This window comes from Rhodamnia argentea, chromosome 5, assembly GCF_020921035.1.
Source record: "Rhodamnia argentea isolate NSW1041297 chromosome 5, ASM2092103v1, whole genome shotgun sequence".
In the NCBI taxonomy this organism is placed as follows: domain Eukaryota; kingdom Viridiplantae; phylum Streptophyta; class Magnoliopsida; order Myrtales; family Myrtaceae; genus Rhodamnia; species Rhodamnia argentea.
In genome coordinates this window covers 19,673,879-19,688,038 of record NC_063154.1, presented here as the reverse complement: position 1 = coordinate 19,688,038, position 14,160 = coordinate 19,673,879, and the positions used below count along the sequence as shown (strand labels likewise).

The following is a 14,160-nucleotide window of genomic DNA, read 5'->3' as shown; positions in this document are numbered from 1 at the left end:
ACATGAAGTTCCCATATGTTTGGATCATCGACGGTCACTCTTTTATTGACATTATCCCAACCAAATCCAGTTTGTGAAAGACGCTTCTTGAAACTACCATACTGTGCTCTCAACTTGTTGGCCTTTTTTCTCAATTGTCCTTGGGTATATTTGACTTTCATCTTGTTGTTAAATGTGGTCCTTATATTTTTCCACCTCGTTTTATTGAAAGTACAAGAGGTGCGATTTCCTTTTTTTACCTCTTATACCATCAATCTTACAAATAAATTAGTGGAAGTCTCGTTCCATTTTGCCAGCAATGTTTCTTTTTGGGATGCCATCTTTTTGTTGACAAAAGAAGGGTCGAAAAGCATGGATAACCATATATGAACAGAGTAATAAATCCACCACTCTTTAACAATGAAGACGGAGCATGGACAATTAGCATTTTAAAATCACTATCAATGCACTAAAGAGCATATAGATCTGAAAAAACCATATATAATTCGCAAACCCATCAAGATTTACTGAGAAAATTCTTCCACGGGTTAAATCATAGTAACGATATGTCAATAAAAGGAAAGAGCACCGATGAGAGTGCAAAGCATACTGCGTACATCCCGCAAGAACTAACTTAGACATCAAAAGAAATTGACTTCCGGACAATGATCGAACACTCAAGAACTAACTTAGATATCAAAAGAAATTAACAACAAGCATAGTTGAAATTTTTCATAGGCAAACCTCATTGACCTGTTGGTTCCTCGGGATAAATGGCTTCGAACACTCTAGTCTTGTCTTGTGGATAGAGATTGAACTAAGCCCGCACAAACTCAACCCAAAATCACCCAAAAATCAATAAACCCAGTAGCCTGACGGAGAGAAGTAAGAATAGCCGCGAATGCAATATCCATCCATGTGATAAATCCACACAAGTATTCATCTATCAACATTGTACACAAATTTAAGGAATACATCATGGATAACACAGCTTTTTTGGGCATCGGTTCAACAACAACACGGACGAACGAATCACAAAATGATAAGCGATACGTCGGGATTGAGAGAGATATAGAGAGGATGGCGCGAGGCCAAAGCGTGCCATCGCTAGTCGAGGTAGAAGCTCGGCCGGCGATGACGGGCCTCAGCTGGCGTTTGTCGCGCGCACCCGAGCCCCGCCCAAATCCGGGCGGCACTAGGCCTCGCGTGGCTTTAGGGCTAGCTCCGCAAGAGACCGACCCATGTTATCGTCGCTCGAGGTAGAAGTCCAGCTGGAGATGGCACGGGTCGGCCTCGCACCCACCACACGAGCTCGAGCCCCGCCCGGATCCAAGCTGGTTTGTGCAAACTCGCCCGGTGCCAAGAAGATGAAGAAGAAGAGAATGAAGCGCGAGATGAGGTGGACCCATGGGTGGGTCACCCACGCCTCGCACATGACGGCGAGCAGAGACCCACCCGGATCCGGGTGGGGCTCGAATTCTCGCGGCGACATGAGGTCAACCCATGGGTAGGTCACCCACGTCGTGCGTAGTAGAGCCCCGTCCGGATCCGGGAAGGGCTCGAAATCGCACGATGACGCGAGGGCGACCCCCGGGTGATTAGTTTGAGCCTTGCCCGGATTTGGGCGGGGCTCGGCCTCTCTCGCTCGACCCATCCATCGTCGCCCGAGAAGATGAAGAAGAAGAGGAAGAGGATGAAGCGGTGAGACTCACCGGAGGAGTGGTGGCTTCAATTGATCGACGAACGACGCCGACTATTGAGGAATAGGGAGGAGGCGTCGTCTTCTTTGAGAGTGTGAAGGAGCAGTCCAGGAACATAGGGTTGTAAAAAGTGTTCCTCTTGCATTATAAAATGTGTTCAAAAGCTTTGATAAAAAGTGTTCCGGGAACAAAGAAACAAATATTTTTTGTTTCTCGTTCCTGCTCCAAAAGTGTTCCCGGAACACTTTGGGAACACTTTTTTACCATACGCGTTTCTGTTCCCAAAGTGTTCTGGAAACACTTTGGGAACAGAAACACTTTTTCTGGAGTGTTACCATACGCACCCTTACTATCTTTTCAAAGCCACATGGTAGTCGAAATTGATTCTCTTACAATTTAACACTCTTATTGAACGAGACCGGTCTTGTATCCACGAGACCACGGAATGTTCCCATTTGGAAAGGCTAATCCCACCTTATTTTTGTAACCACCCAGGATAACGCCCTTCTTAATTACCTATTCAGTTCATTTATTCAATGTTTTGCGTGATGGAACGTTCCTTACTTTTCTTGGGCGTGTGGATAAGGAGCAGCCAAAACATCGTGACATAAACTTCTTCGTTAGAATTTAACAACCCTTTTATTTACTACATAGCATCTATTAATTAAAACATTAAATAACTACCCCACAGAACTACATCTAGTCGAAATTATCGAGAAGAGGAAAACGGTCGACTCACAACTTCTCCCATCAAACAAGCATACATTTTCAACTTCTTACAGGACAATTCGGCACATAGGCCTCACAACACACCAACTACCATGTTCCCGGGTTGGAACTCCATGATAGTTCATGCACGTGACTGTCCTCCTTATAAACCCAAGGGTCCATCAAAGTCTTGAATGGATCCAACTAGCCCGCCGTTGTTATTCAAAAACCAAAGTATGAACCGCACAGGGACTCTATCCTCCCCACGTTAAGCTATACAATAGATTTTATTCTAGTAAGCACAACAACGGAACTAACGCACTCTAGGTCCTTTTCTTGAATGTCCACTCCAGTAACTATGCCGATGCATAGAACGGACTAAGCCATACTAGTTCCTTGAAAAATGAAGGGATGAGCACACGACCCAGTAGAAAAAGCACTAGTTTCGAGATAGAGCAGAAGTTATAGCACATGATGTCGTGAAGCACAAAACTATCCTATGATTCATAATATCAATAAAAAATTTATAAATGCAACATACATTTCTTTTCTACTTTCGGGTTCTTATTTCCCCGCAGCTTTCATCATTCATAACAACTTCGTACGACATTTGTCAAAATGTCAAGCACAAAATAAATGCAACAAGCATTTTTCTTTTCTTTTCAATTTTGGGCATCATCTTCCCGATCCTCTCATCGGGACTTCGGTATCGTGCAACGTTGTCACTGCATGGGTATGGCAACACATTCACTTCATATCATCTTTAAGTAATGACGTATGCGCCATCGCCTCAAGTAAAAACTTTTAACGAATGATGACAGGTACATTCGTTGTCGCGAACAGCGGTTAGAGGAAAAAAATATGTCATTACCCCCCGAGCCCCTACACCATTGCTTTTCTCACTAATGGTGGCGATCATCGTCTTTTAATGGCAATCACATACTTGCATACACATGATCTCTTTATTATCTTTGATTATGATTATCATATCATCCACACGTGCTAAGAAAATTTCTATATCGCATGCAATAAATACTTATTTATACGAGAATGACTTGATTTCTCAACATATCTTTAGCAAGCTTTATATATATGATTCGGCACGCATTTCATTTCATTCATAAAAAATAACCATGCATCCACTTCAATAAGCATTGAACTACCATCCCTATGTCAAAACTAGTAATCCCCCTATCTTTTCGACTTAGAATTACTAGGGAGCACATGGGGAATGAGCGAGATTGCGGCCGAACAAGAAAGAACACTTGAGGAATGAAGGAGCTAGGCGAGAGAGAGAGAGAGAGAGAGAGAGAGAGAGAGAGAGAGAGAGAGAGAGAGAGAGAGAGAGAGAGAGAATTGATGGGTTATGGAAATTGAAGAGACCTTACCCCTATTTATGGTAATTTTCCAACTTCTTCCCCACGTTTCTTCATTAATGCACTTGCTCATTAAGTTCTTACTATCCATGTAGATACATTTATGAATCTTGACTTTTTCCAACTTCTTCCCGAAGTTTCATAAATAAACTTGCTCCTTAAGTTTTTACTATCCATGTGAATGCATTTATGGTTTCTTGACCTTATTATTGAAGTGATATTGATCTTATCCTAACATTTAATGATTGAAAATGAAATTGATCTTATCATAGTATTTAATGCTTAAAAACGATATTGATCTTGTCATTATCTAATTAACTTTGTATTGACTTAAATATTGACTTATGCATTGACTTACCACCGACTCATGCATTAACTTACCGTTGACTTACTTTCTACCGACGACTTTTAACTTCAAAATATCAAAACGAAGACGGGATCTCGTCGGCATGACCGGTTGGTCGGTGTCGGCCAAGCGAAGGGCCGTGGGCGGCTTGGGCTGAACCGCCCGCCACCACGCCGGCTAGGTGCGCCCGAGACTGTCGTGCTAGGCCGGGCAAGGTCGGCGGTCCTCGCCCCAACCAGCCTCATCCTCACTCGTTATTTCAACCATCCTATTACATTTTCTTAATTTTAATGGTTAGTCAATAATTTATTTTATATACAATTTATTAACCGCTAATATCATGGATGTCATAATTTTTACCCTCGTTAAGAAAAGAAATGATTAGGTGATTGGTTCTAATCGATCGTGAGATTAACCGTTTATTTTGGATCACAAAAAAATAAATAACAAGTAACTAAAAACTGTTGCAAGGTCTGTTTTTTCAAGAATTTATGGGTTCATAACATGCCGTTACTTTGACAATCACCTAGGGCACGCATGGTAACACTTCTGCTTCAGAAATCAATTTCTAGCCAGAAGTTGATTTTTCAACTTCTTCTCATAAGCGAGATTTGATTTTTCTAGTTATACTCCAAAAGTTATTTCTGATACGAGAAATTCGTTTGACAACGGTTGAAAATTTATACTTCTGAAATATTATTAACATAAAATATTCTATGAAAAATTATTATCGGCGGCCGGAAAATTTCTACTTCATTTTTGAACATTTTAAATTTCTTTGAAAATAATTTTTATTATTTATTTTTTACTCCGATGGCCGGAGATGGCAACTCGGCGGTGCCGACGAGCGCGGTGGTCGTTGGTTGGTGGTAGGGAGCGACGATTGGCGGCTGTCACAGTTAGTGAAGATCGGCGGTTGGCGGTGATCGCGGCCAACGAAGCTTGGCAAAGGGTGGTGGTTGGTGATTAGCAGAGGTCGGTTGTGGTCTGTAGCCGCGATGGTTGGTGGTCGCGATCGGCGGTGGGCGATGGCCGGCGGAGGTTGGCAATAGTTGGCTACCGGGGGTAGTTAGTGGGTGGCGGTCGGCGGAGATTTGCGATGGGTAGGGGGAAGTGATGGTCGACGGATGGAGGTAGTCGTGGGCGGCAACCGGTGGAGGTCGGCGATGGGCGGTGGGTGGCGATGGTCCATGACGGCAAAGATTGGCAGAGGTAGGTATGATTGAAAAAATGGTGATGACATAATAAAAAAAGGGTAAGACGAGAAGTACTCCTTGAGTTGGAAAAGCTATTTTTTTTAACTTCTCAAATTGAGAAGAAAAACATTCAGCAGTGAAAATTCACTTTAGAAGTTGAAATTTCTTTCAAAAGTAAAAATTTTTACCAAACGGATTCTCGCTCCGAAGTACTTCTTTTAGAGCAGAAATTCAATTCCACAAATGTTACCATGCGCCCCCTAAAGACTATCTTAGTAAAGCCTCGTAAAAAAATATTTTCTTTTTCGTAATTAATTTGATTTTGTTATTGGCAGCGCCAGAAACATATTAATTTTCAAATTTTGGCTCCAATCAAGCCCTAGGGCCTCGGAAGTACGGATAGTTGGGCAGGTAGGTCCCACTTTTGATGGCAATTTGACTAATTTATTTTCCAAAGGAGAAACCAAACGGTCCTCCCATCATCCTCGGTTCTCACATTCTCCCTGTGCGTGCGAGGTCCACAGAGGCCTCTCGTGTTGTCGTGATCTTTCCAGCAGGGGAGAGAGTCTCCCATGGCGATTTGTCAAGACGAGAAGCCGCAACCTCTCCCACCTCCTTCCAAGGTCTCTCTCTCTCTCTCTCTCTAGACGTTTACGTTCTTGTGTTCTTTTTTTTTTTTTTGTCTTTTGCCTACATTTTTGTCCGGGTTCAGCAAGGAACGTCACTGAAGAGGAAGGAGAAGCTGCTCTCTAGAAAGCCACTGGGTCTTCAAGGAGCTTCCTGTAAGCAGGTGAGAAAACATGGGACACCCTCTGTTTCTCCAGTAACTCACTCTCTCTCTTGGTGTTTTTTTTCTTTTTGCTTGCTGGCATTTCGCTTAGGTTCAGCAAGGAACGTCGCTGAAGAGGAAGGAGAAGCGGCTCTGTGGAAAGCCATCGGGTCTTCAAGGAACTTCCAATAAGCAGGTGGGAAACATGGACACCCTCTGTTTCTTCAGTCCATCTCTCTCTCTCTCTCTCTCTCTCTCTCTCTCTCTCTCTCTCTCTCTCTCTCTCTCTATGTTAGTGTTATGTCCTGTGCCTGCGCCCGCGTTAAAGTTTCAATCTCTGGAATGTGATTTCAATGGCGTGCTTGAACGAGAAATTAGGAGGTTAGAGTGAGTGAGTGAGCGAGTGAAGGAAGAAACAGAGGGTGTCCATGTACGCAAGATCCAGATTTCAAGATGGATTTTCTGTCCAAACATAAACAGGGAGACTTCAAATACTCTCTCTCTCTCCCTCGATCGATCAATCAATTGACTTTTCTTTCAACTGATACTTCAAACGCTTAAGCTACCAGAGAAGCCGGGGTTCATGTTTTACGTCTCAGGCTTAACTTTAAAATGAAATGCTCGGCAAATTTTGAATCTTGAGATTCGCTTAACAACATTTCACATGCTTAAATGACTGACTTGTCGTTACACATTTCCTCATTGTTGATCAGGTCATCTGTTGTGGTTTGGGTGAGCTGAAAAGGTTAGTTGAGTACACGGCAATGGCTGTGACCCCTATCTTAACTTGTTGCACCTTTAAGTTCTCTCATGACCGACGAAGGGCAGAAAAAATCTGATTCTCTAACAATCAAATATGAAAAAACTTCCATTTCAGTCGAAAGAGAGAGAGAGCTGTGGATGACGGATATCGTACTGATTCTGCAAATGATGCCATGGAGCGAGCTAAAAGAGTTCGGTCTACTCTATCGCCAGAGTATCCAGTCATGGTTAAGCATATGCTACCATCACATGTTACCGGTGGATTTTGGCTGGTGAGTCTCATGCTTGAATCCGGCGCAGTTCGATGCGTCTTGAAAAAGCAAAAGCCTTGAAGCGTTTAATGACCTGGCAATTCTTGTTGACAGGGTCTCCCAAAGCAATTCTGCCAATTGCATTTGCCACAGCAAGATGTAACTATTACTTTAGAAGACGAAAGCGGCAAAGGTTATGGAACCAAGTACCTTTGGGGGAAGATGGGACTGAGTGGTGGCTGGAGAGGGTTTTCCATTGCTCACAATTTGCTGGAGGGCGATGCATTGGTTTTCCAATTAGTCAAGCCAACCTGTTTTAAGGTGATCATATGTAGACCATTCTCAGTTAGGAACAATTTTAGTTTCTTCACTACTCTTGAATGCGTTTGGTTCTGTTTCTACTGTTTGTTAATTCAATGCAAGGAGAGAAGGTTACAAGAAAATTTTGACATTTCGTATGTTGGTGGGGGGTCTTTAGTTCTCATTTTTCTGTAGGATTTCGAGAAAATAGGCTTCTATTTCAGTGTTCTGTTCTCTTAGACAAAGAAACAGCAGGAATGCTGGACCCGCAAATGAAAGAAAGTTGCCAACCACATGCTTGATTCGAACTATATTAAAGGAGGTGAAAAGAAGCAGGGTTTTCGATGGCGTAGACAGGTGCTTAAGTTGGTTAAATTGGTTTCACTAAAATGTCAAAAGATTTCGAGAACGTCTGTGCTAAGGTTATATACAGATGCATCATACATCATTAGTCATTTCATTAACAAAGACTAGGAAAGTTTGAATGGATTCTTGAAAAGGACACCGAAGGATTCTCCGAGAGATAGATTTGTTCTGCTAGTGTTGTATTTGGTATGTAAGGTGACCGCGAGCATCCCTCTGGGTCATGATTAGCATCAATTAGTTCATTAACTTGATAATATTAGAACTTGGTTTCAGGTTTACATTGTGAGAGGAAGCGATTTCAGTGATGTGGATGGGGCTCTTGGCCTCCTTAGTTTGGACCCCCGCTTAAAAACAGGGGATTCTGGTATGTTTCTGCTCCAAGATAATTCCTAGGCTGTCGCTTTCAGATCTTTTTTTGTTCTTCACTTTTGACTGTGAAGCAGAGAACGGCTTCAAGACCTGCGAGATACCGGATGATGATTATTGGAAGCCTCTCACAAAGGAAGATCCTCCAGAAAACTCTCAAAATGACAACTTAAGAGCCTGTGATGCACTTGCATTGCCCGTCACCGACCAGGTCAAGAGCGATCCTGGAGATCCTGTCTCTGAAGTCCTCGATGGAATCCGGTTCTCTGAAAAATGCATCGCCTTTAAAGATGTGAGAAGTGTCGAGAACTTTGAGATAATAGCCAATGACCTAGTCATTGACTCCGAGCTGTCCGACCACTTCAGACTCAAATACTACGAGCTTTGCCGGAGTCAAAAGTCGTATCTGCATGGTCGCCTCCTTGAAGGGTTGAACTACAAACTTGCTGCCGGTATAATCTCGGAGACGGTGAACGTAGCTGACGCGATCCGGGCTTCGAGGATCACGACGTCGATGAAGGAATTCGATATCCGGGGCAAGACATTGAAGGCATTTCAGGACATGGGCATGGACGTGGGGTTTTTGAGAGCCCGGCTTGAGCGGCTCCTGGAGCTCGCAATGAGGTCAAACAGGTATAGAGAGGCGGAGAGTGAACGGGCTTGGGTCGAAGAGGAGAGGTGCAGGCTCGAGGCGAAGCTCGCGGAAGTAAGAGAAGCTGTGAGCAGGCTCAATGACGAGATCGAGAGTTTGCGCAGAGGGAGCGATGACCTCGAGACGGCATTTGAACAAGTTGCTAGTGCTCCTTGGTGATTGTGAGCTTCTCTGTTTTGGCTTTTTGACATGCATTCTTTTGGAGGAGATGAAGAGATCATCATGGTTGTGAAAAGCTAGACAATTTACCAACATGTGTAGTGTTGTGAATCTCTAGTTGAAGGGGAGTCTATTTGGCAAGAGAAATGTGTATATCAGCCCATTTTGGTTTGTGGCAATTCTCCTAACTGAATCCTTTAGACAAACTGATAGCATTGCACATTGATTTTGTACAAATTTCTTTGGCTGGAGCCCGGAGCTAAGGAGCTGCATGATAACACTTCTGTTTTTGGATTTCTCTCGCGGAAGTCAATTTGGTAGGAAAATCCCTTTGGTAAAAAAATTGACTTTTGGTAGGATTTTTAACTTTTGATAGGATTTTCAACTTCCGGGAAGGTTTTTGGCCAATTTTGAGAAGTAAAAAATTTTTACTTTTTCGCTTTAGAATCACTTTTTCAACCACATTGACCTCCGCCCGCCCACCTTCGCTAGTCGCCGACCTCCCGTTGTCGGTCGGTTGTTGGCCGCTGCCTTGCCACCAATCGTCACCCCGCCGCCCGCTATCGAAGATTTTGTTAATAATGTTTCAAAAGTAGAAATTTTTAATTGTTATCAAACGAATTTCTCCGATCGGAAATCAATCCGGAGCAGAAGTAGAAAAATCAACTTCTGCTTTTGAGGAGAAGTAGAGAAATCCTACAGAAGTTGAGAACGTCTGCTTTTATGGTAGAAAAGTAGAGAAATCCTACAAAAGTGTTACCATGCGCGCCCCAAGAGAGAGGTGTAAATGAGTTAAGCTACTTATTCTCCATTTGGGGTTTTACTCCAAGTAGGCATAGATCTTCTCAAGTTGAGAGTGATTAGCTCGAGTTATTATTATTATTATTTTTTATGGAGTCGAGATCGAACTTTGAAAAAGTTCGGCTTATATATAGCACATAAGCCTAATCTGAGGAGTTGATTTTATTGGGTACTTTCAATTTCATGCATACGTTTACAATTACCATTATTGCGAATAAGTAAAATTAATCCCTTTTTGAATTGTATTACATCTCAAGAATTGAAGTTCGAGGTTAACTCTGAGTTTGTACTAAGATTCAAACTGTCAATGAAGTCGAGTTGAGCCGAGTTCTGTATTTATTGAAAGCTTGAACTCGGGCTTGAGACAGATAGTTTGATTGAACTTGCGCTGTGTATTGTACAGTTCATTCAAAACTTTCTCCGAAAATTTTCCAGAACTTAAAAATGTTGCTTTCATATTTTGGATTTTTTTTTATGGGGAAACGTGCCTGCAGTGCTCGTTCTTTTCATAGATCATCATGAACGACTTTTGAAATTGCCACTTCACTTTACGTCAAACAGGGAAGATTCAGAAATTACTGCAGTTTCCTTTTTGTTCTCTTTCTTTGAAACCCAACGGTCCACACTCTGTTTCTTTCTCTCGTCTCTGTTTTGCAAGTCACAGAGAGAGAGAGAGAGAGAGAGAGAGAGAGAGAGAGAGAGAGAGAGAGAGAGAGCTGTAAAGTCGTCAGTCACGACCATTCTTCATGATGACAGCACCAAGCCTCTCGTAGCTCCTCCAATGGTCTCCCTCTCTCTCTCTCTGCACATTTATGATGTGATCTGTTTTGCGAATGGTAATTTTTACTCGCATTTTGGTAAGGTTCAGCAAGGAAGGTCACTGAAGAAGGAGGAGGAGGAGAAGAATCTTTCCACGAGAAGGCCATGGCGTGCTCATGGAACTCGTGATGAAGAGGTGCGTCGAACTCAATCTCCATGTTCTGTTTTCTTATTTATTCCATTTCCCCTGTTTTGCTCTTCACGTGTTTGCTTTTTGGCCATTGATGATGTGAACTCGCTGCTTCTTTGTTGAAGTACGTCCGGTTCCAACTTAAACGGCTCCCGTGAATTTTTATTTTATTTTTCTTTCTATTCACATTTTAATCTGACTTTTATTTCTGTTCTTTTGGGCTCGACTATAATATGGATTCATACCATATGATCTGGTATTTGTCCCAGTCCTAACCTTTGTTTGTGAATGCATGTAGAAAATCTGTATTTAAGGATAAAATACAAGTCAATCTAGACAAACCCGAGATTTGCGCATAGTAATATGTTTGGAGAGGTCACAGGTTGATTGGGAGAATCGTTGCTGGAACAATATTTTTAACTAGATGCACTTTTTGCCGTATTGAAACTTGATCGAACGCGTCTTTTGGCATGCTTAAACTATGAACTGACCCGAATGCAATACAGTTACAAACTGCTGATCGGGTAACCTGCCGTGATATGGCAAAGCTGAAGAGGTAAGTTAGTCAGGTTCATTCGAATAGATACCGTGGTTATTGTTCCTGCTTTGGCTCATTAGAGAACTTAGAGTTTTCTTGTGATCGGGCTGAAACACTTCGCTTTAGCCCAAAAAGAAAGAGAGCCAAGGAAGATGATTATTGCAGCGCTGTTGCAACCGATGCCATGGATCGAGCCAAAGAGGTTCAGTCGTCCTTGTCGCTGCAATTCCCAAGCTTTGTCAAGCGCATGCTCCCGTCGCACGTGACTCGTGTATTTTGGATGGTATTGTGCCCCATTTAAGCTTTACGGTGTCAATCTTGTGAAGATTATGATTGCTGACAAAGGTGCATGAGCTAATTCTCCGAGATGACAGGGCCTTCCGAAGCAATTCTGCGACTCGCACTTGCCAAAGGAAGATGCGACGATCAAGTTGGAAGATGAGAGCGGGGAAGTGTACGAAACGAAGTACCTTTGTGCTAAAACTGGCCTGAGCGGTGGGTGGAGAGGGTTTTCTATTGCTCACAGCATAATGGAGGGTGATGCAGTAGTGTTCCAACTAGTCATGCCAACCCAATTCAAGGTTGTGGTAGTTTTATACATGATTCTTTGCTCTTATATGTCACTTTTCATGACTGTTTTTGAAAGTTTTTGATTCAATTGAATCCCGTGGCGAGGAACAACGTTTTGATTATAACGAATCCATTGATCACCGTAGGTTGATGACCGCAGTTGTTGTTTTCAGGTGTACATTGTGAGATCGAGTAAATTCAGTGAGGTGGACGGGGCTCTCGGCCTGATAAATTTGGGTCCTTGCTCAAGAAGAATCAATCCCGGTGGTATTCCTGAACCAAAAATGGTTATGTGGCTCTTCTTTGAACATATGGAGTTTCTTCACTCTTCCCCGTTTTCTGATAATGAGTTGTGCAGAGAAGGACACATTGAGCAGCGAAGAAGACGACAGCGACACTTATCGGGTGCCTCTTGCCGAGGAATTTATTCCAGAGAACATTGATGAGGAAGGTTTAAAGATCTGTTAACCTGATTGCAGATCAGTTGCGGATCATCCCAGGACGAACACCAATGACCGCATTCCTAATGGTCTTCATGGAATTCCGTTCTCTGAATCTGTCATTGATTTCAAAGAAGTGACAAGCATTGAAAGTTTCTCTATAATCACCAAGGGCCTGGTCATTGACTCCGAACTCTCCAAGCACCTTAGAGCCAAGTACTATGAACTGTGCAAGTGTCGAAAGACATTTCTCCACGCTCGCCTCCTCGAAGGCCTGAACTGTAAGCTGGCAGCGGGAATAATCTCCGAGACGGTGAACATCGCTGATGCTATCAGGGCTTCGAGGATCACCACTTCTATAGAGGACTTTGAAGTGTGGGCCACGACTCTGAAGGCATTCGAGGACCTAGGCATGGATGTGGGGTTCTTACGAGCCCGGCTCACCCAGCTCATCAGTCTCGCGTTGGCATCAAAGAGGCACAACAAAATCAGGAGTGACCGGGCTTGTGCTGCAGGGGAGAGGAGTAGGCTTGAAGCTGAGCTTACGGAAGTGAAGGGTGTGATCAGGAGGCTTCATGCAGAAATCGTGACCACAGGCGATGGCAGTTACGGGCTCGACATGGCATTTCAACAAGTTGCTAGCGCCCCCTGGTAGTTGGAAGGATATTGGCCATCCGTCACGACCGTCATGCGGTTCGCACTAATGAAAGGCCGTGGCGAAATAATCACAGGATGCCCGACCTGTCCCTCCCCGACCTGCAACTTTTTGGCAAGTACTAGCGTCATTGTCGTTGTCGCTGTCGTTGTCTTCTTTTTGGGAAGAAGATCTCATGATCCTGAACCCGCTAGACGCCCGAGAACCGGAAAGAATTCTTGTTTTGCCTGCAAAGGGTTTGTCTTGTGACCCTAGTCAGATTACAGGGAGTAGATGTGCAATGTAATGGGCTGTCCATACTTGCCCTGTGATTGTTACTAATGCTGTTGCTGGAACCTCGGACTTGAAAGAGATGGACTAGATATTGAAGATAACTGGCAAAGACCCGCTCATGAAACATCATATTCCACCAGGAAGCTCTGGAATTGACATCTTCGTCGTCGTCAAAGAAGGATCTTCATTTTAGGAATCCGGAACCGTATCCCAAACTATATCCGGCTAATCGCCAATGGAAAATGTTAACGGCCGGGGATTTCATAACAAAGACGCGGAGGCTCTTAGAACGCAATGAAGATTCTGCTGCTCCGTTCCACTAATTTTGTAAGGGTAGATCTCCGAAAATGTCAATAAATAGGCACAAAAATGATCGTAAATAATTTGGAAGCTCTGAAGCTTTTGGTGGATACCGGTGGAAATCATGATGATAGAATATGTCTCGAATTTGAGCCCGAAGTAAAAATATGAAATTACAGATAAGACTTATCTGCAAGATTGCAATGGAAGTTGGAATTTTCTGTGGATGTTCGAAATCAAGTGAATCCCGTAAAAGCGTGAGATAAGGACTCTATAATTCACTTTCCTGTTGCCCGTTGAAGCCGTGGTCAAGAAAAGGAAAAAGTCCAAGTTGGACTTGGTTTTGTTGACCAAAATAGCACGGACTCCTTTATCCAAGTTGAAGTCGTCGTCCTTTAGTGCAACAATATACTGTTGCTAGTCTTCACAACACTACGGACGATACATTGGTCTTGAAGCGCCGTTTCTATGAGGGCTTGGCAGCGGACGACTTCGTGGAATTACGTCAATAATTTTAGTGTTGGAGTCAATTAAATCTTGCGATAAGATTTGTGTAATTTCTTTGTGAGATTGAGTGATTATTTCATTAGGCTTTGTGAGGGCTAAACACTTTAGGATTATTAATTGTAATTAAGGCCGGGAAACACTAAGAGTGTTTGAGTGATTCGAGTGTGGTTTATAATCTCCGTGTATCGCTTGATCTA

At 43.1% G+C, this 14,160-nt stretch overlaps 2 protein-coding genes across 4 annotated transcripts; both read left to right on the top strand.

Annotated features, from left to right (window-relative positions):
• The first annotated feature begins 5,786 nt into the window (after positions 1 to 5,786).
• LOC115737146 (B3 domain-containing protein Os01g0234100-like) lies at positions 5,787 to 9,098 on the top strand. 3 transcript variants are annotated; one of them, XM_048279562.1, is made up of 8 exons: positions 5,787 to 5,928; positions 6,018 to 6,095; positions 6,187 to 6,270; positions 6,788 to 6,819; positions 6,940 to 7,108; positions 7,202 to 7,408; positions 8,027 to 8,117; positions 8,194 to 9,098. In XM_048279562.1, the coding sequence occupies exons 1-8, from the start codon at positions 5,878 to 5,880 to the stop codon at positions 8,928 to 8,930; spliced, it is 1,449 nt and encodes a 482-aa protein (XP_048135519.1). In that variant the 5' UTR covers positions 5,787 to 5,877; the 3' UTR covers positions 8,931 to 9,098. The 3 variants fall into 3 exon arrangements, with proteins under 3 accessions (XP_048135519.1, XP_048135521.1, XP_048135520.1); XM_048279564.1 differs by having other exon boundaries at positions 6,012 to 6,095; positions 6,193 to 6,270; positions 6,952 to 7,108; positions 8,197 to 9,098; XM_048279563.1 differs by having other exon boundaries at positions 6,012 to 6,095; positions 6,952 to 7,108.
• A 1,371-nt stretch (positions 9,099 to 10,469) lies between these two features.
• Positions 10,470 to 13,232, top strand: LOC115737178 (B3 domain-containing protein Os01g0234100-like). Its single transcript, XM_048279565.1, is given in 7 exon segments — positions 10,470 to 10,515; positions 10,600 to 10,686; positions 11,187 to 11,236; positions 11,345 to 11,501; positions 11,593 to 11,799; positions 11,962 to 12,052; positions 12,147 to 13,232. Coding segments are annotated over 7 exon segments (1,332 nt in total). The 5' UTR covers positions 10,470 to 10,512; the 3' UTR covers positions 12,884 to 13,232.
• Positions 13,233 to 14,160: the final 928 nt, after the last annotated feature.

Excerpts from the sequence above, each read along its gene's own strand:
- LOC115737146 (XM_048279562.1), top strand. The coding sequence starts at position 5,878 with ATGGCGATTTGTCAAGACGAGAAGCCGCAACCTCTCCCACCTCCTTCC. Across the intron at positions 7,409-8,026 it reads TCAAGCCAACCTGTTTTAAG|GTTTACATTGTGAGAGGAAG; the intron begins GTGATCATATGT and ends ACTTGGTTTCAG. Across the intron at positions 8,118-8,193 it reads CTTAAAAACAGGGGATTCTG|CAGAGAACGGCTTCAAGACC; the intron begins GTATGTTTCTGC and ends TTGACTGTGAAG.